The 22,278-nt window shown below is 38.2% G+C and overlaps 1 protein-coding gene across 1 annotated transcript in view; it reads right to left on the minus strand.

Moving 5' to 3' along the window:
• Window positions 1-19,965, minus strand: part of dpysl3 (dihydropyrimidinase like 3) — a 44,375-nt gene extending 24,410 nt beyond the window's left edge. Inside the window, exons 1-7 of the mRNA XM_063012284.1 lie at window positions 19,811-19,965; window positions 7,643-7,731; window positions 6,598-6,782; window positions 4,974-5,138; window positions 3,554-3,615; window positions 2,453-2,533; window positions 677-745 (exon numbers count right to left, since the gene is read on the minus strand). Coding sequence (XP_062868354.1) covers window positions 677-745; window positions 2,453-2,533; window positions 3,554-3,615; window positions 4,974-5,138; window positions 6,598-6,782; window positions 7,643-7,731; window positions 19,811-19,849 — 690 coding nt within the window. The 5' untranslated portion in view covers window positions 19,850-19,965. The remainder of the gene's footprint in view (window positions 1-676; window positions 746-2,452; window positions 2,534-3,553; window positions 3,616-4,973; window positions 5,139-6,597; window positions 6,783-7,642; window positions 7,732-19,810) is intronic.
• Window positions 19,966-22,278: the final 2,313 nt, after the last annotated feature.

The raw sequence follows: 22,278 nt of genomic DNA on the forward strand, positions 1-22,278 counted from the left end.
GGCAGCACTTTGAACACATTTTATAAGTGGTCAGAAACTTGTAAATAACTCATGAAAGAATAAAGTTACGTTAAAACCAAGCACACCATTGTTTTTCTTGTGAAATTCTCAATAAGTTTGATGTGTCACATGACCCTCTTCTCATTGAAAAAACTAAAGTTGGATCCAAAATGGCCGACTTCAAAATGGCCGCCATGGTCACCACCCATCTTGAAAAGTTTCCCCCCTCCAATATACTAATGTGCCACAAACAGGAAGTTAATATCACCAACCATTCCCATTTTTTTTAGGTGTATCCATATAAATGGCCCACCCTGTATATATATATAGACATATAGATAGATAGACAGATATAGACAGATATAGACAGATATAGATAGATAGATAGATAGATAGATAGATAGATAGATAGATAGATAGATAGATAGATAGATAGATAGACAGATATAGACAGATATAGATAGATAGATAGATAGATAGATAGATAGATAGATAGATAGATAGACAGATATAGACAGATATAGACAGATATAGATAGATAGATAGATAGATAGATAGATAGATAGATAGATAGATAGATAGATAGATAGATAGATAGATAGATAGATAGATAGATAGAAAGCTTTACATAAAATGCAAAATAATTTATCGATTGACGTGTACTATGACACCTCACCTCCTCTGGACGGCTGAGAACATGTCCCTCTGGTCCTGTAATACCCATCCCCAACATGCGTGCCTGCTCCTGTGGACACCAAATAAATAGTACATATTTATAGTATGACTCGGTGCTGATCTGCTTGCAGATAACATAAGTCAGAATGTCTTTTCTGTTTTGTTATTGTCTTTTAATGGAGTGGAAAAATGAGATCTACACTGTGTAATGGGGAAAGTTTGACTATCATATATTTCATGTTGTCAGATCCAACCAAATAAACCAAACTCGATGAACTATAACAAATATAGTCAATGAATTTAACTGTCTGGTCAATCAACCATCAGACTGAGGAGAATACTGAGGCAAAAACCCCTGAAACTAGCAGAACTAAAAATGTCTGCATTCTTGGAAGGATAGATCATTACATGTGAAGATAACCAGTGCCAGATGATGTCTGTGGATTGCAACAGTATAAACACAATTAGATTTGAGATTACGTGCACTTAACTGTCATCCTCTGTAGGATGTTTATAGGCACTGACAACTGCACAGGAAAGACTGATTCTTCTTAACCCTCATTCAAAAAGCTGCCCTAATTTAATTTAAATAGGGATTTTACAAACTAATAAATGCTTGTAACAATGTATTAACAGCATATTAAGCTGCACTGAATATTTTGTGGTGGGTTGTTGAATCTTTATTTTAGGATTATATGTTTTGGTTTGGCGGTTGGGTAGTGCAGAGACTAAGCTAACCCACTAGTGCTTGAATCCAGAGTTTGAATCCCCAGCGGTGTTGTCGGGCGGTCATGCGTCTACATACAGACATGATAGGCACACTGTTGTGTGGGTAAACAAGTTAATTAACCAAATTAACTGGAGAGAGAGACAGGTGGGAAAACAATATGAATATAAAAATATTTATGCAGTTTTCATCAAATTAAGAAAAGTCTTGAGGTGTCAAGCTGATTAAAAGAGGCTAAGAATATTGTATGTCTGATAAAGACGCTTTGAAGGTTAATAGGGCTAGACTGCCATGATGTTCACTCAAGCCCTTTATTAGGTACACTGATCTCATATGTACATTTATTTATTATTTTATAATTAAGGCACTACCTAATTCATGGCCGTAAAAATCACGTCACGGACCGTGAAATGAGCCGTTTCCCGTGTAATATGCAGTTTGCTTTACAATTCAAAATTGAAGATTTGTTTTAGGCATTCGTTTTTCATTCGCATGTGCACATTTACTGGTTAATTTGCACTATGAGGCAGTCATAGCAATCCTACGGCAATGTAGTACGGCAATCGGTTAGTCAAAATGTCCAATATGTCAAAGTCTAAAGCAGCTAAATACACGACTTGGGTAACTGAGTTTGAAAAACTCCCAACCAATTCTGTGGACAACAAAACACAGACCAGAATTTTGGTCTTTGAGACAACATGAGGCCTCGAACCATCGCTGGATGTTCTAGGTTTAAATTCAACTATTAAGGTAGGCTGTGCTGTGTATTGTAGCGTCCATTTCTTCTATCATTTAGTTTATGAGTGTAATTTATTTACTGTTGAGAAATGTGGCACTTTTCTTCAAAAATCTGTGAAATCTGTGATTTTTAAAAACCAGGTCCATGAAATTAGTAGGGCCTTATTTATAAGCTACACCTACCATACAGATAGTGGATTTTCAGAACCTGTTTCAAATCTATGTATGATCTATAAAGGTCAGTTGAGTATAACCTTGTGTCACAACTGTGAGCAGGCTAGTGATTCTGGATATGCATGTGTCTACCCATACCTTAGCAATAATTTCTCCATTTTCTGCATGGACCTGCACAATTCCTCCCAGTTCACCAATGAAGATAAAGATCTCATAAAGCTGTAAAATAATGAAAGAAACTTCAGCATTTTTGAAATGATACTCTTTTACCCACACCCTACTGGCCACACACAAACACACGTTTCAAAATGGTGATCCAAACACTTATATATACTAATTTACAAAACAAACAAAAGTGGTAGCCTAGTGGTTAAGGTACAGGACTAGTAATCAGAAGGTTGCTCGTTCAAGCCCCACCACAACCCTCAATTGCTCAGACATTACACTGTAACTGTAATGTAAGTCGCTTTGGATAAAGGTGTCTGCTAAATGCAGAAAATGTAAATGTAAAAAGTAAATGTTATAAAGATCAAATAAAGCCAGAAACCAATATCTTTTCATTGATAGTTTGCAAAAGCGGTAGACTAGTAGGTAGAGCTTTGGGCTATCAATCAGAATATTGTCTGTTCAAATCCAGGCTCTACTATGCAGCCACTGCTGGGCTCTTGAGCAAGGTCCTTTCTGCTTCATAGGTGCCATACAATAGCTGACCCTGCGCTCTGACCCCAGCTTCCAAACAAACTGGGATATGCGGAAAAATAATTTCCTTGTACACGAATGTACACGAGTATATGTGGCCTACTTCTTCTTCTTAAAAAGTATAATTAAATGAACACGGGGAACTATCTGATGTTGGATGAGAAGACCTGGCTCACAACTGACATTCTAGTTTATCCCAAAAGTGTTTAATAAGGATCTGAGCAAAAAGATTAGGATTGTCGGTTATACAATTTTGATCATACAGTGACCTGCATTCTGATTATCAAATATTAGCACCCCTAATTAACACTTCTGTTGCACATGAATATTTGTGTGTAGTTGTGACTGTCCATTCTGCACCTATCTTGCACTTCTGCCATCACATTATTAACAACCTAAACTGCTAAAACAGTTTAGGCCAATACACACCATACTGGCTTAAAGCATTTTCCAATGACGTCTAGACATTTTACATCAGATTTAGTGCACGTTATTTTTAGTACATTGTTTTTGTTCATAAATGGATTTATGATGACTCACCTCACTGTTACTCATCTGATAAAAATCTTTGTAAGCCATATAAACTTGGAAGGAGTTCACTCCTGCATGAGGACAGAGTTTTAAGTACACATTACGGCTGCATTCACAAAGCCATGAGTCAAAAACAAACAAATATCTGCACCAATGCATAGATATTTAGTTAAAGAAAATAAAGGACTTTTGATAAAACATACCCTAAATACCCATATGTTTCAGAGCTGCAGTCACCCACATTTGTAGGCAAATTATAGCTATAAGCTTCTAACCAGCATTTTTCTACATTAATTTGTTCATGTTTTACCAACTTAAACATCATGTATTTATACTAAACATATTGTAAACCAGCAGCTAACAAGCATCCCTTGCTCCTCCAAATTGCACATAACTATAATAAATAGGCTGTAAAAACAACCTTAAATCAGAAAAAGTGGGACAGTACAAAAAAACACAAAGTTTCTTACATTTATTTTGACTTTTATTGCATTGCAGTCAGTATGAACTCAATATATTTCATTTGTCTGGTCAACTTTATTTAATTTGTTAATATACATCCATTAATGCATTTACGCCTTAATGCTAAGTTGGGGGTGGTGGCAATTCAGGGTTAGTAATCAGGTTAAGAAAACAGTATTTCAGATATTTTTTTGGAAGAAATGGACACTGTGTCCAAAAGCCAGGGTGTGTCATGGTATGGGGTTGTGACAGTGCCCATGGCAAAGGTAATTTACACTTCTGTAATGACGCATTAATGCAGAAAAGTACATTGAGATCAACATATGCTGCCTTTAAGATCTTTTCCGGCGACGTCCATGCTTTTTTTGACAAGACAATGCAAAACCACATTACAAAGGCATGGCTACAGAAGAAGAGGGTACGGGTACTGGATTGGCCTGTCTGCAGTCCTGACTTGTCACCAATAGAGAAAGTGTGGAGAATTTGAGAGGTTAAATGCGATGACAACCTTATACACCTTAAGACATGTTTAAAGGAAGAATGGGACAAAATAAAACCTGAAACACTTAATCACTAGGTATCCTCGGTACAAAAATGTCTTAAGTATTCTAAAAAAGAATGCAGCATTACAATTTGGTAAATGCTTTACCACCCCAATTTTTTTAAATGTCTTGGGTTCATATTGTCTGCAATTACATCAAATGTATTTACCTGCATTTTCCATACTGTCCTATTTTCTGATTTCTGGTTGTATTTATACATAGTATACATTGTTTCTAGAAAATATGTAGATGTAATATGTGTATTATGAGGACGTTCAGTTTCCCAATTATGTAAAACAACAATGTTTATCTAATATGTGGTCGCAACCTTAAAAATCTACATCTAAGTGGTTAAAAGTAAAAATGCTGTACTATTTGTTTTCATGCAATCCAGTGACACAATAGTCCCAAAATCCATCTCTCACCTTTCTCCTTTACCAGTGTCTCCACCTCCAGCTTCACGGTGTCATTCCAGTGACTGATGTCCACATGAAGTGAATAGTCACAGCAGGCTTTCTCATCTGCCCACTCTCTCCAGTTCTTGTAGGCCTCCAGCAGACTGCTGCCAGGATCTGAGATCACGTGGTCCACTGCAGAAGACAAAAATAAAGACTCAGAGTAAATAAGACATTAGGAATTGACCCAACATGGTAATGTTGCATAAAATGACAAAAGTCAGTAATTAATTTACATTACATTTTGTTTGTGGCTCCACAATTTAAATTCATTGCTGGTGCTTAATAATATATCTTCAATAATTGCTGGTCAGAAACACCAGGTGCAAGACATGAACACACATCAGACAGAGCCAAAACCATCGTTGAGCATTACACACTCATCTACTTATTTTTATAGACAATTTAGGTATAAAATCTGGGCTTATGATGTAATTCCTAAATTATTAGATGCTTAAAGTATTTATTTATTTTTAAGAAAGGTCACCCAAATTATTCAGTGGTATATATATTTATCTTTGGGCTTTTTTGTGAATTGACTTTGAGAGAACTGCTAACAAGCCCATTCGCTGTCTGTTTTACCACTGCTTCGTGGTCAGGGTCATGGAGGGTGCAATTTCCAGGGCAAGTTGCCAGTCCATCACAGGACACACAAACACCAAGGGCATTTTAGTATTGCCAATTAACCTGACTGCATGTCTTTGGATTGTGGGAGGAAACTGGAGCTTTAGGAGGAAACCCACACAGACATGGGGAGAATATGCAAACTGTACACCGAAAGGACCCAAATTACCCCACCTGCGTATCCAATTTAGGGCCCACTTGCTGTGCTAACCATCGAGCCACGGTGCCACCCCGAGACGTGACAACTACAGCTAATTATTTGCAAATGCCTTTGCGCTCTGCCTACTAGACTTTAAAATTTGACGTCTAATGTTTCGTTCACTTTAATTACTAAACTTTATATTAAGTTCCTTAAAAACGTCCAGCAAATATGGGTAGTTTGCTATTCTGTTATGTACATAACACATCTTGTAGTGTAATGACTAACCCTTTTCTTGTACCATGAAGATATATTAAGTCTTTTTGGTATTATATTTGTTTCCAGGTTATATGACTCTCACAATACAACTGGCTTCCATGAAAGTAGGATTTAAGTCTCCAGCCTCACAAAAACTTCATGCTTTTCAGAAATTATGGTAGAAATTATGGAAGCAGCAAAGCATACCCACACTTACTTAAGCAAAAAGTCTGTTGTAGCTATGTTTTTCCTTGCAAATCTATGGATATTATACTTACCCAGTCTTTTTCTAATGGTGAAATCATGAACATGTCTTATTTAAAGCAAAGGAGGCCTGCACTTTCTCAGATGTTTATCTGTCTCCTTTGTTTGTGCTTTTCTGTACGAGTTGTCCTAGAGAGACTTTGGTTGGCCAGCCACCAATAATTCCAATGAAACACAATTATAAATTAATTACTATTAAGGCAAAGTATCAAAGAGCCAGTTCTATGCTTGGAGACTTTTGCCTACCAGTATATAAGATTACTATTTTGTAACAAATATGCAAAAATAAAAGAAAAAAAGTATTCTTACCAATCATGGTGGTTCCTCCGGCAAGAGCAGCCTGAGTGCCCTGAGAAAAGTCATCCACAGTGGTGGTGCCATGATAAGGCATCTGGAAGTGGGTGTGAATGTCAATGCCTCCAGGAATCACCATCTTCCCATTCGCCTCAACTGTCTTCACCCCTCCTGGAACTATCAGGTTGTCTCCAATTTGCCTACACAGAGATAATTTTATTTTAAAAGGTTTTCATTTCAAATACTGTTACAAATCTATTACAATCAATTAACAGATTAAAGTGAATATATTCAGGTTATAAACAGCATGAGTAATATCTGACATAAGTATTACAAAAGTATATGGCTCTCCTCAGTCAGTGTGGGGGGCTGCAGCAGCAGAGAAAAGATACAAAGTGTAAAGTAAATGCAACTAGGTTGGAAGAATGAGTGGAAACAATACACAAAGACAATCTGGGTTTGTTATTTGAATGAAATGTACAAAATTATAGCCAATGCATTGTATAAAAAACACACCAAATCATATTTGCACAGAATGTAATCTGTGAATTGCCAAATGGCACACCAGCCACATTATGTGTGTCATTTTAAATCTAGGCCAAATAGAAAAAAGAACTTTTGGTCTATATCATGTCTAAGATATGGTTTCATCAATTCCAAACTATGGTTGTCTTCTGAGGTCCACAGTAGGGTTATTGTTAAGAGTATGTGGACCAGATGAAAATAGTAAGTGTAAATCAACACTGGAATTATATCAGCGAGCAAAGAAAACCAGAATATCCAAATACTGTTTTATCTGCTTTGCTGGCCACATATTGAAAACCACAGATTTATACCATTGTTTGTCATATACAATTGCTAAGCTTTGATTACCTTCCAATTTTTGTGGCCAGTTCAGTAGAGAAAAGAAGCAACGGCCAACAGAATGTCATTCCAATTACAATAAAGCAACTATAATGATTGTTCTTGGACAACAACAGACAATGGAAAAACTGCTGAGCTGTAGCAAGAAGCCGAAGTTTGGGTGTAGGTGTGATTTGCTTTCTGAAATCCAACTTACTTAATAAGACCATCTTCCATGTAGATATCGCCATAGAATGAGTGGTCATCATTCACAATCCTGCCTCCTTTAATTAGAAGCCTTTCACTCTGAAATACACAGAAAAACAGAAGAAGACAAAAAGAGAGAAAGAGAGAGAGAGAGAGTAAAAGATGAGTTAAGCTATCACATGTTTGTTATTGGACAAGTATTTGGGAACATTCCCATAGTGTTTCCTGAAATGTTACAGTCAACAGATGAAGAAAGGAAAAAAAACATATTTTCTTTGACTAAAAAGAAACCAGTACCAGTAAACTTAAAACCATTTTTTACTTCTCTGGTATCTTTGATTCTGATTATATGTTCATTCAGTCAAATAATATGCATGGTATATATACTGATCAACCATAACATTAAAACCACCTTCTTGTTTCTACACTCACTGTCCATTTTATCAGCTCCACATACCATATAGAAGCACTTTGTAGTTCTACAATTACTGACTGTAGACCATCTGTTTCTCTACATACTTTTTTAGCCTGCTTTTACCCTGTTCTTCAATGGTCAGGACCCCCACAGGACCACCACAGAGCAGGTATTATTTGGGTTGGTGGATCATTCTCAGCACTGCAGTGACACTGACATGGTGGTGGTGTGTTAGTGTGTGTTGTGCTGGTATGAGTGGATCAGACACAGCAGCGCTGCTGGAGTTTTTTAATATCGTGTCCACTCACTGTCCAATCTATTAGACACTCCTAACTAGTTGGTCCACCTTGTAGATCTAAAGTCAGAGACGATCGCTCATATATTGCTGCTGTTTGAGTTGGTCATGTTCTGGATCTTCATCAGTGGTCACAGGACGCTGCCCATGGGGTGCTGTTGGCTGGTTATTTTTGGTTGGTGGACTACTCTCAGTCCAGCAGTGACAGTGAGGTGTTTAAAAACTCCATCAGCGCTGCTGTGTCTTATCCACTCATCCAAATTGGGTTGACAGTAACTGTGATGTGTAGCTTGATCTGGTTATATGGGTCTCTGCAAACACTAATGTATCTTAATTTTTCTAACATTAAAACATTAGTTAAAGCAACTTTTGGTGAGTTGGATATCCAAAAAAATTCCAATTCCAAAAAAAGGTTTGACAGTAGAAAAAAATGGACAAAAGTCAGAAGTAGTCCCATCTTTTGACCAAACAAGTGAGCATATTGTTAATGCTTTCTATACCCATGACAGCATTACCTGTTACCTATTTACACAGAGAGGTTATTTTGTTTATTCCACAAATTTCCAGTCTTCTTAGACTTTTTTTTCATAAAGGTAAAGTAAAATATTAAATATCTCAAAAGCACGTTTAGATTTTATGACAGCACTCAGTCCTTTGGGGGTAGGGGTCTATCAACATGACACATTCTTCCTTGCAAAATCGCTCTAAATCTGTCAGATTGTGTAGGAATGTCCTGTGCACAGTCCTCTTCAGATCACCCTACAGATTTTCCATTGGATTCAAATCTGGGCCATTCCAAAATTATGATCTTTTTTGATGAAGCCATTATTTTGTCATTAATTTCTTCTACATCTTACATTTTTAGCAGTGGTTTGAAGATTTGCACCAACGTTGACTGATATTTGGAACTGTTCATAATTTTCTTCCACCTTGACTAAAGCCCCAATTCCAACAGAGGAAAAACAGCCCCAAACCCTAATGCTGTCACCACCATGCTTCACTGTGGGTATGGTGTTCTCTTGGTGATTAGCTGTGTTGTTTTTGCACCAAACATACCTTTATTAATTATGGTTTCCTCCCACAGTCCAAAGACATGCAAGTGAAGTGACTTGGAAATACAAAATTGTCCAGGACTGTGTTTGATATAACCTTGTGAACAGAAGAATCTTGTGTAATGAGTAACTACCGTTCCTATCATGATTGTAACCAAAGTGTAGAACATGACATTAAAATTCCAATAAACAAACAAACAAACAACAAGTTCAACCACTGTCTCATCAGACCATAACCCATGTGCTTTTGGCGGTCCTGATGTACGTTTCAGCGAAATGTAGCCAGATGTTAAGAAAAGGTTTCCACCATTCCTGCAGCTACTTTAATGTTGCTGTAGGCCTCTTGGCAGCCTACTGGTTTTCTTCCTGACTCATCACCAAATTTGGATGGACATCCAGTTCTTAGTAATGTCACTTTGTGCCATTTTTTTTATTCACTTGTTGATATCTTTACTGTGTTCCATGGTATATGTAATTAATGCCTTGAAATATTTTGTACCTTCTCCTGACTGATATTTTTCAACAATGAGATCCCTTTGATGCTCTGTAAGCTCTTTGTTGTAAGTAAATCAGCGTGTCTTTAATTGATGGCAGTTGTATACACCTGATAAACACAGATACATCCCCAGATATAAGAGGGTGTGCACACTTATGCAACTACATCATTTTATTATTATTTTGCCCTCTAAACGATTTCATTTTGTTTTATAACTGAACTGCATAGATTATAGATCACATTTAGGGCCGCTCAGGTGGCGTAGCGTTAAAAACACACGCTGGAACCAGAGCTGGGATCTCGAATACATCGTATCGAATCTCAGCTCTGCCTACCGGCTAAGGCTGATCAGCCACATGAACAACAATTGGCCTGTTGTTCAGATATGGGCGGGACGAAGCCAGATGGGGTCTCTCTCCCATGACTGGTGCAATTACGACCTCTGCTGGCTGATTGATGGTGCCTGCACAGAGATAATACAGGTGATAAAATGCATACGGCATCGGAGGGGGCGTGGGTTGGCTTCATTCTCCTCAATTAAAACAGGGATTGGCATTGGTGGAGAGGAAGCATGCAATCGGGCAATTGGACGTGCTAAAAAGGGGAGAAAAGGGGAGAAAATGCATAAAGAAAATATATAAATAAATAAAAAATAGATCATATTTAAGATCAAATAAATCTGAAATTATTAATCTTGGTCTGCTTTTCACAAAAAGGTCACAAAAACTGGTATTTTCACATTTTTTATATTCACTAAATATCAACAACAAGAAGACCTTACTGTAAGTAAAACCTAAAAGAAATGTAAAACATTTAATTTAATTATACAATGATTTTATACTAAGTGATTTTACTTTAATGGTTTGCAAGCAGAGAGCAGTCCAGCTGAAGCTCATTCGTTCCGTAGTTTAATAAAATGATAGAATTATTTAATAGTCAGATGCATTTAGATACAAACTACAGTATATTTAAGTACTTACAGCCTAAGTGCTATTTCTATTAGAATAGGACCATTCTACTATGACAAATGTCTGCATGAATTCCAATCTGCCTCTTCAGTCTTCTTTCTCTCTGTTCTCTCTAATGTGCAGGACAAATCTGGGTCACATATGAGGCGAGAGATTGGATTTGGGCCACCACTGCCTGCAATGTGAACACTTGAAAACTCTCGAGCTATTATCTCACCTAGTTAATAATAAGAGGAGTCATCAAATGTAATTATTTAAAACATTATCATACTGCAGTCTGTTCTGCATCACAACATTCTGCGTTTCTAGCTAATCGGTTTATTGATCTTGGGTGTGCTACAGTCAGAATTGCTTGGCTTTGCACTTTTCTCGTTTTGTGCTAATGGCTTGTATTTAACCTTGGTGCCTGATTCGGCTGCATGTGTTTAACTGTGTGCTAGCAGGACAGCTGAAGAACTGGCTGATGCTATATCTGATCTCTTCATCTAAAAGTAGGTTTATACTACAGGTAAAGGTGGAATCTTTTTTCCTCATATATGACACATTTTAGCTCCTGTGTTATTGAAATCCAGTCCCTAACAGATAAAGCAGTGGTAAAACAGACATTAAATGAATGTATAAACTCTGACCTGTTTAGATTGAGGTTAAACTGAAATCAATCTGTTAGGAATTAATTCAAACTATACATTAAGATACTTTAATTAGGACTTAAGACTTAATTTCATAGTTCAGAAAATTAGGGCAGTTAAATGCTTATGATATAGCTTTATATTAATTATTTATTAGGATTTTACCATCATGTTTTACACACTTTGGTTACATTCATAACAGGACAGGTGGTTACTGGTTACATAAGATTCATTAGTTCAAGTTTAATGTCAAACACAGTCATGGACAATCTTGTATCTTCAAATCACCTTGCGACTTACAGTACTGTGATAGTGTTCTGTCTAAGCAATTGAGTTTAAGGGCCATGCTCAAGGCCCCAACAGTGACAACCTGGCGGTGGTGTGGCTTGAACCAGCAAGCCAGTACCTTAACCGACAGGCTACTACTGCCCTATCCAGAGCTCCCGTAGGAAACCCACGCAGACACGGGGAGAACATGCAACTCCACACACAAAGGACCCAGACTGCTCCACCTGGAAATCGAACTCAGGACCTTCTTGCTGTGAGATGACAGTGCTACCCACCAAGCCATCGTGCCACTCTCACTTACAAGATGATTTGTTTGAATATTTAAATTCTGTGTATTACACCTAAAATAGATTAAAAAGATCAGTGTATTACAAATGGAATTACAGTGGTACCTTGTAACTAAATTCAAAATCTTTGAAACTCAACGCCCTTTGTCGAGAAATTTGTACCCTTAAACGTGTTCAGTTTCTTTAAAAAAAATTAATTATTTATTTAATTTCAAACTAACAATAACCAGTCGCTTTGTTCAGCGCTCGGCTTGAGTGGTGCAGTAAACGTCATCAAAGTGTGCATGTGAGACGAATCTGCATTTGTGTGGAATAACGGTCAAATTCACTATGAAAGCTCCACATGTATCTGTGTTTATCTGGATTTTCCTCCTGTTTCACTTTTAAACTTGTGTTATAGCTCGGGGTGCTGAGAAATTGTGAGAATCAGCTTTTTTTGAAAGAGTCTAAAACACTTAGCGTTAAAAAGCAGCACAAAAGCTGATGTGCCATTTCTCATGTGAATGCATCTTTACTGAATGGAATACGGTATTCCAAGATCAAGCATCTCCATGATTAAAAAGCATAAGAAAAACAATAAAGAAGTAAAAGGTAAAGTGCAGGTTTTACTGTCTTTTTTTATTGATTTTGATTATTGATAAGTGTTTTTCAATTGGATTTCAGTGTTTTTATATTATATTTGTGTTATTTTAAGTGTATAAGTGTCAAAAACAAAGCTATTATTTTACATTAGCCTAAAATATATGCAGTTCCACAGGACCACGGAACGCATTAACAGGTTTCCCATACATCCTTATAGGAAAAAATACCTTAAAACTCAACGCCTTTTAAACTCAATGCCACTCCCAGAACCAATTGATGCCGAGTTTTTAAAGTACCACTGTAAGTGCTATGATCATCCCTAAAGCTCATTTTATAGATTTATTATTTGGTCGCTCAAGTTTAAGCAGTGGTTTAGCTTAGTCTGGGTTAAACCCCTCCTGTGTTAAACAGAGTTGGGGATTTCATTTTTTAATGTGGTTCAAAACAAAAGTTGCCAAAGGTTTTTCCCTGACGTGTAGTCTCATTTCAAGATCACATGTGACCCTGCAGGACTGTTGGTTGATAAAATCAAGAAAATGTATGCGACAGTTTGGCTTGTATTATGTCTTGCCTGACTTTGGTGCCACAATTTTCCAGTTTATTCAAAATGGAATCAACTGTTTCACAAGAGACTGTAAGGATCATGAGCTCATTGGTTCTGACACTGAGCAAAGGGTCTGTTTTCCACATTGATGAACTACAGATAAACAGGAAAGCCACAGGAGGGAAAGATCAGCCACAAAGATTTCTTTCATTGTCTCTTTTTATATCTGACTGTTGGACATTTAAATGCTGAAAAACATTTTAGCATGAAAATTGCTTAATATAATCAATGTATGATGTAATAAATACCATCACCACACTGGTTGAAAATAGCTAATTCTCCCACAAGCCAAGAACGATGCTTGAGAAAAGACAATGTATTTCAAATGTACTGAATATGAGCTTTTGTTAAAGTACTGTGCATTTTTTATAGGATATTATTAAAAAGAAGTTGTTAATGTTAGTTTAAGGTTGTTAAAGTGTGTAATTTGTCACAGGTCATCCATGTAAACACAGTGTCTTAAAGAATGTTAACGGGGTGGGTCACACCTCACCACCTGAGCCAAGTGTAGCCCCGCACCTGCAAGAATTAAAAGCAACCCTAATTTGGAGGATGCTTAACTGTTGCTAATAAGCCACAAACAGAAGTGGTAATGGAAAATTAGGAAGTGGCCAAAATAACATAAAACAAAGTAACAAAGAAAGACACAAATACATCTGCAGCCCGCAGCAGGAAAACTGGATAGAAAAGGGACAGAGCTGAAATAAAACTGGTTGTCACAATAGGATATGCTGCTCAGAGTGCCTGCGACAAACAAGTTCTCAGAAAAAAAGTAACAAAAGGAAACCAAGAACAAGCCAAGGTGAGCAATGAAGCAAAAATGCCCCAACAAGAGCTGAGCACATGATTCTGTAATCGTGCCCAGTCGCCAATCGCCACGGCAGGGGGACCCATTACAAAGAAAGCTTAAATTGCACCATGCAATTTGCATACATTGCTTGCAATTAGTCAGTACAGAGTAAAAACAACCAACAAAATCAGCCTTTTCTTTATAGAAATACACCATGGATAAGACACCAGTCTGATGCTGAGCAACACACACTCACCTTTTACTCACTCACTCAATTTCATTTAGCCAATCCACCTTATACATGCTTCTGGGAGGTGAGGTAAATTAAAAGTACCAGACTAACTAAAAACGACAAAATTGTTTAGATTTATACACCAATTGGGCATAACATTATGACCACTTCCTAATATTGTGTTGGTCCCCCTTTTGCTGCCAAAACAGCCCTGACCCGTCGAGGCATGGACTCCACTAGACCCCTGAAGGTGTGCTGTGGTATCTGGCACCAAGATGTTAGCAGCAGATCCTTTAACTCCTGTAAGTTGTGAGGTGGGGCCTCCATGGATCGGACTTGTTTGTCCAGCACATCCCACAGATGCTCGATTGGATTGAGATCTGGGGAATTTAGAGGTCTAGACAACACCTCAAACTCGTTGTGCTCCTCAAACCATTCCTGAACCAACTTCTTCAGCAATTTGAGCTACAGGCGGGCCAACCTTCTTTTCCCACGTGCATCAATGAGCCTTGGCCGCCCATGACCCTGTCGCCGGTTTACCACTGTTCCTTCCTTGGACCACTTTTGATAGATACTGACCACTGCAGACCGGGAACACCCCACAAGAGCTGCAGTTTTAGAGAGTTTCCGAAAGTCTGGTAAAAATATCAATTGTTTCTGGCAATTGACACAGATTTATTCCTGCACGGATGACAACAGACGTGTTGTCATGTTCTCGCGTCTAAGAAAATGGAAGTAGGTATAGAATAAATGTACAGTAGCCGTAGAAATGGCCAGCAACAACCAAAGGTTATTATTTAGTAGTAGTAGTATGCTTTGTCATTCCTTATTTATGACTGTAGAACATAAAATAAAATGTCGATTTTTATTGCTTAAGTGCAAATAAAAAAATCCCCAAATCCCAAGTCGATCCCCCAAATTCCAAGAGTAGCAACACTGACCAGACTTAAAGGCCTAAACAGACATGCACCACCAATGGGTGCAGGGCCATAAATAAGAGTATTGAGGCAGGGTCAAATTTAACTTTAAATAAGGTTGAAAGCAATCAGAACATCTCAGTGTACTGACTGTGTAAGTATTGCCTGCCACCTCTGTTTTTGTCCTCCTTTTTACAGAGCCTGGGAGACAATTCTACAGCATTCTAGAGCATTCTTTTTCTGAACATATATTCCGAGAACTACAAAAATATAAAAACGATTCTCTGGCCCCTGATTTAGATCTGGCTGTAATGTGTAAATTAGGACAAAATGTAAATGTCCAGGATAAAAAATACACACAGTCTGTGCAGATAAGTCTGGTTCCCGGATGCAAAAATGTAAAGATTCTATAAAGAACACTGGAAAAAATGTAGAAGAATGCTAATCATAAGCATTACATTATGTATGTCTTTTAGTAACTGTATAAGTCTTGTTTGGGGAGGTGCTGTGTAAAAGGGGAAAACCAACATTACATGAAGTCCAGAACTGCAACCACTGTTGCTTAGTGACCCAAATATTTACCATACTCACATACACTATTTGCCATTCTTACTGGATGAACAGTCAAACAGTGTAACTAATCAATTTAAATTAATGATTACAATGCATCTGGAACTATTAAGGCTGTGAAATTAGAAATAAATAGGAATTCAAAATTATACTGTGCTATTGATATTTTGGCATGGTCAAACAGGTTGTGTAATTCACAAATTCCCACAGACACTCTCAAATCTTGTGAAAAGCCTTGCTAGGATAACAGAGGCTCCTACAGACTTCACACTGATGCTCTTGGAATGGAATTTCCAACAAGGTAATAGTCAAACACTACTTACTTTTGCCTATACAGTATAGTCTAACAGTATAACCCAGAAAATGCATCCCAAGTCTGATAGTAATGTCTTGATTGGTGCATTAAATGCAGTACAAAACCTTTAAACACCCAGGAAATGCCCAATCATGATAACCTCATGTGTCTATTCCATAACAAGGGATCAGGGATTTATAAAATGTTTGGTTGATGGTAGTTACTCTGAGTCCATGTACTCTGTGAATGCAGCAGATATGTGCAGCATGAAAACCTGAGTGACTTTGATAAGAGTCTAATCGTTTTGACCAGATTACTGGAATGACCTATCTCGGGTGCCCATAGGCAGCTGTGGTAATTACCCACCAACAGGAGGATGGACAAGGTACATTACATGTTCAGATGCCTTTATCCAAAGCGACTTACATTCATGACAGTATATTATCTAAACAATTGAGGGTTAAGGACCTTGTTCAAGGGCTCAACAGCAGCAACCTGGCAGTCGTGGGGCTTGAACTATCAACCTTTTGCTTACTAGTCCAGTGCTTTAACCACTAGGCTACAACTGCCTGTTGTACTGACAGGTTGGTCAGCAGCATAAGACTCGCTGATGCCAGAGGACATCAAGGCTATGGTGTCTGGTATTGTCCAACAGAAAAATTACTGTGGCTCAAATTGCAGATTATTTTAATATGGGGATGAGGTTAATGTGTCACAACACACAGTGAATCAAACCCATATGTGTGTGGGGCTGCATAGTCAGGCCACACAAAGTTCTCATGCTAACTGTTGTTTGCCATTGGAACAGGACATGGTTCAATGAAAGGATGCCTGGTCAGATTAATCCTGTTATCTCCAAGATCATGAGGAAAGCTGGGCATGTGTGCATCTCTTACATGCAGAAGAGATGCACCAGGATGAACTGTGGTATTCACCTTACAATGTAGTTAAAAGACCTCCTGGTAACGCCCTGGTACTAGACGCGTTTAGATTTTATATTGGGGAGTCTTGGTGGGTCACAGCTGTTTTGACAGCATATTGGACAGGTAGTTCTAATGTTTTGGCTCTTTTGTGTACATTATAGATTACTAGAGATGGTGACATCTAAGTAAGTGGGCAGTTGCAACATCTGTTGAATAACACTTATTAAATTGAATGTGAATTACACTTATTAAATACAAAAATGGTCATGACCACATACAGTTTCCTCCACAAGATTAGTAAAGATTAGATTAGTAAAAAGAGTTAAATGATAATCACATTGGGTAAATTAGTATAATTTCACACTGAACAAATGACCTTCCTTTATTTGAAGTAAATTTATTTTGAGGAAAAAGCCTTCATCATGAAATCATTATTTTTAACAAAACCACAAGTACCACAATTATTGGCACCCCTAAATGATTAGACACAGTGTAAATGTTTTCATTTCTATTTTACATTATACAGTTAGAGTATCTAGGAATGTTCAAGGAGTAATCCACAATTGTTTCACCTGGGTTTATATATGAGGTAACAGAGAGGTCAAATTCTCTTATACATATTCAGCATAGAAAAAACAAGAAAAACACACAGTTCAAATAAGGGAAAATCTGTTGACCTTCATAAGTCAGGAAAGGGCTCCAAAAATAGTTACTTGCCTGAGAATGTTCATATCTGCAGATAGGGCAATAATTGAAAACATTCAGTCAACTGGATCTGTGACGAACTTGTCTGGATGAAAAACTCAAATTTGTTTTGCTTCCACGCACAGTGCAGAGATGGTAAAAAAAAACACTCTTATAGAGTTACAGAACAAATAGCACGCAAGTCCCCAAGTCTAGAATTACCATCAGATGAAACTTATATGGCAACAGATTATTCGGGAGACTTGCCTGGAAAAAGCCTTTATAGTCATCTAACCACAAACATAAACGCCTAGAGTTTGTTTAACGCTACTGTGACTTTGACTGGAACCATGTTTTACAGTCAGATGAAATAAAAATTGAGCATTTTGGCGACAAACAAATGGGCAGATTAGGCATAAAAAGGAATGACTACACTCAAACATCACCCTGGGAACATCATAAGGCAAAGATGACATTAAAAAAATCTGAATCTGTTTTTCTCTGCTAAGAAACTAAAATGGGTGGTCATTGGATCTTTCAACAGGACGGTGATCCAAAACATATGTTCAGATCGACACAGAAATGGTTTACTGAACAAAAAAGTGGGTATTTTAGTCCTCGGATCTAAACCCTGTGGGGTGAGCTAAAGAGGAGAGTGCACAAGAGAGGACCCTGAATTGTCTGGAGAGATTCTGTGAAGAGAAATAGAATTCTTTGTTCTAATCTCTCCAACCTTGTGTTATTGGATAAGGGGGTACAAAGTATTAAATGCAGGGCTGCCAATAAGTGTGGCATATGTGGCTTTTGTTAAATATTTTTCCCAGTGATTTGTTTTTCTCTAAATTAATTAATTCATTATTTATTAGTATTTTAACGTCATGTTTTACACACTGTGGTTACATTCATAACAGAAACAGTAGTTACTCATTACATAAGATTAATCAGTTCACAAGTTTAATGTCAAACACAGTCATGGACAATTCACCTCACTTGCATGTCTTTGGACTGTGGGAGCTCCTGGAGAAAACCCACTCAGACACAGGGAGAACATGCAAACTCCACACACAAAGGACCCGAACAGCCCCACCTAGGACCTTCTTGCTGTGAGGCGACAGTGCTACTCACCGAGTGTGAGATTAGGCTAATTTGCCAAATGTCAATTTCTGATAACCCGTTTTTTCCCCAATAACTGTGGAGAGGACTGTAATGGGTTTGCTGGGATGTCTTGTTCATATACTGATGCTGTGAGTCGACTTATAATGAATACACATTTATGCAACCTCTGGACAAAATCACCAGCATATAAATTGTTCAGCCCTGGGTAGACGGTCTTGAAATTGCATTAATGATGATAGTAGTGGTGCCCTTTTGCCAGATGGCCAGGGGGGATGAGAAAATGTGACCACACCCAATTCAGTCTTACAACAGACGCACAAATCAAACTGCTGTGACAGTGACTGAAATCATGCAGCAGCTTAATACACAAAGCCAATTTGCATTTTTAATATGCAGATATTTACTAGGTACCATTATTGTTATTGATGGTAAACTCTGATGTTTGCAGCAAGCATATACAAGCCAAACAGTGCCTAGACAATTAGACAGCAATTGTCCTTATAAAACTGTAGATGCTTTGACTTGTGTTGTATGTGTTATGCACACAGCAGTGTTATATAGAAATGCATCTATTGTAATAATGGGTGTATATGGGCGTGTTTGCTGTCTTGCTGCAGTCCAGAAACCCACATCCACACTAACGCTCCACTAGATAAGACAATAGAGACAACCCTAATTACATCCAGCCAACAAAACACGTCAGTTTTGAGTATTTTAAATGCATTTATAATCCTCTGTGGGATATTTGTTTGTCATTGTTGTAAATGAAATAAAGGATGATGTTGGTAGCTATTAAAACGTCCTTAAAACAAGATGATCCTAAGAGCATCAAGCAGGGCGTTTAATTTACACTGCATGCAAACCATCTTCCACCTGACTAAAATAGCACATTTTCCAACAAAAAGATCACTGTTGTTTTATTTATGCATGTAAACACATCTATACGTGTCTCTAAATGATCTCACTAAACCACAATAGAACAAAAGGACATCAGCTACATCAATTTTATCAGACAATAAATAAGGCTTCACTTACTGTGATCTTTGGAATATTTTTTTTGCCTTGATAAGACATTATTCCAGGCCGGTGTGGATGCTCAAGCAGAGGATGTTGAAGATTATGAAATGTCGCTAGTGATGATAGAGAGAATATTGGTTGACAGAACGGAACGGTACACTGGAGCGTGTGTATGCTATAGAAGAGGCTGAGAAGCGAGAGCGCAATACTGCGGGACTCCTCCCTCTATACAATGTGCGCCTACCGCCAGTAGAGGGCGCGCTGTCCCGCAAAATACCCTCTTCGATTTATACCATCAACGGGAAACAGTGAAGGGTGGTTGAGGTTGTACACCAGCGGGTCTCAACCATTTTAATCTTAGACCCCCCGTGTTAAAAAAAAAAACATTCTAGGACCCCTTTTGACCCGGGTTACAATAAGACAGAGCTTTTACTTATTCCTGGAGATCAATCTCCAACCCAAGACCTAGTCATCTCTCTCGTTGACTCCCAGATCAGACCATCTAATAATGTTAGAAACCTTGGTGTTGTCCTGGATAACCAGCTGACCTTCTCTTCTCATGTAGCCAACCTGACAAGATCGTGCCCATTTCTCTCCATGGAAGCCACTCAGATTCTTATCCAGTCACTTGTAATCTCATGGTTGGACTACTGCAACTCCCTCCTGGCAGGTGCTCCCATGTTCACTATTAAACCCTTGCAACTCATTCAAAATACAGCTGCCCGTCTGTTTTTTAACCAACCTGAACACTGCCACATCACCCCACTGCTGCGCTCTCTTCACTGGCTCCCTGTAGCTGCACGCATTCAGTTTAAAACATTGATGCTTAGGCCGTTCAGGTGGCGCAGCGGTAAAAACACACGCTGGAACCAGAGCTGGGATCTCGAATACATTGTATCGAATTTCAGCTCTGCCTGCCGGCTAGGCTGAGCAGCCACATGAACAACGATTGGCCTGTTGTTCAGATATGGGCAGGATTAAGCTGGTTGGGGTCTCTCTCTCATAAGTAATGCAATTACGACCACTGCTGGCTGATTGATGGCGCCTGCACAGAGATGAGAAAAGAGTGCTCTCAGGGTGTGTCTCACCGTACACAGTGCTGAGCAGCATGACACAATTGGGCAATTGGATGCGCTAAAGGAGAAAAAGGGGAGAAAATGCATAAATAAAATATAAAAAAAACAAACATTGATGCTCTGTACCACGCAACCTCGCTCGACTTGATCCTCCACTCAGAACTCGAGGAAGACAAGCATGAAGGTTCTTCTCTGTACTTGTAAGTACTCTGTAAGTGGAGGAACAAGCTTCCCTTGTACGATTAAAGCTCACCTCTTAAAAGCCACTCAGGTGGCGCAGCAGTAAAAGACGCTAACACACCAGAGCTGGGATTTCGAATACATCGTATCGAATCTCAGCTTGGCCATCCGTGGGTGGGTTAGCACCAGTAAAGAGGAAGCATAATGCAATTGGGTATAAATTGTATATATATATAAAACACCTCTTTACTAAACACTAAGCTGGCATGTACTTACCTACTAACGCTCTTGTTTATTTCTTGCAAAAAAAAACTTTGGTTCTAACAGGGTTTCAGCAGATTTATATTCTTAGACTGTCTACTTAAACTAGATTAACCTAATGTTTACTAGTGAGGATGACAAAAGGTATTGTGTTCTTGCTCATGGAAATGTCGAATCCACAATGAAGGTATAAATCTTGTTATTTTCTGATTTTGGTTGATGTAGTGGGTTTACTTCTGGTGAACCGGTGGTAAGAGCTTCCTCACCTGGGTCTGCTTCTGTGGGATCTGCATCAACAACTAAATCAGAACCAATCATAGTGCCCGTGTCTTGACCTTTGCATTTTTTATGGTGGCAAATCAAATTTGTCCAATAGCCACTGTAGGATATTGATAGTTAAAATTAATTTATGACATCTCAAGAGATCTGCTGTTTGCTCATAACCTATCGATTTTTCTATCATTTACGAGTGATTATTTTTTACTGTACTTAATCAAACGCAATGGACCCCCCATGGCTCACCGAGGTCCCACTGGTTAAAAATCTTTTGTTCTAGACAATTGAATGTAAACACCCATTGTTTTGGAATGGGATGTCCAGCAACCTTATTGTCAGGTGTTCACATACTTTGGACATATCATGAATAATAATGTAATAAAAATATTCCATATAACGGACGACACAGCAAACCCAACTACGTTGTTTTGTTATATTGTTTTGTTAAATGTGGCTTGACACCATCTTACTGAAACTAGCAGGGGTGTGCCTGTGTAGATGGCAGCATACAGTATGCTGTTCCAAAATGTATATACCCTTTAACATAAATGTTGCACATTACCATTGCTGATGGCACTAACACCCTCATACTGTACCATTACAGATGCTGACTTTGGTAACTTCGGTTTAAAGCGTCGGTAACAACCAGGTCCTCTTCCTCTTTGGCCCAAAGACCACAATGTTCATTAGTTT

This window comes from Trichomycterus rosablanca, chromosome 16 (genome assembly GCF_030014385.1).
Source record: "Trichomycterus rosablanca isolate fTriRos1 chromosome 16, fTriRos1.hap1, whole genome shotgun sequence".
Taxonomy (NCBI): Eukaryota; Metazoa; Chordata; class Actinopteri; order Siluriformes; family Trichomycteridae; genus Trichomycterus; species Trichomycterus rosablanca.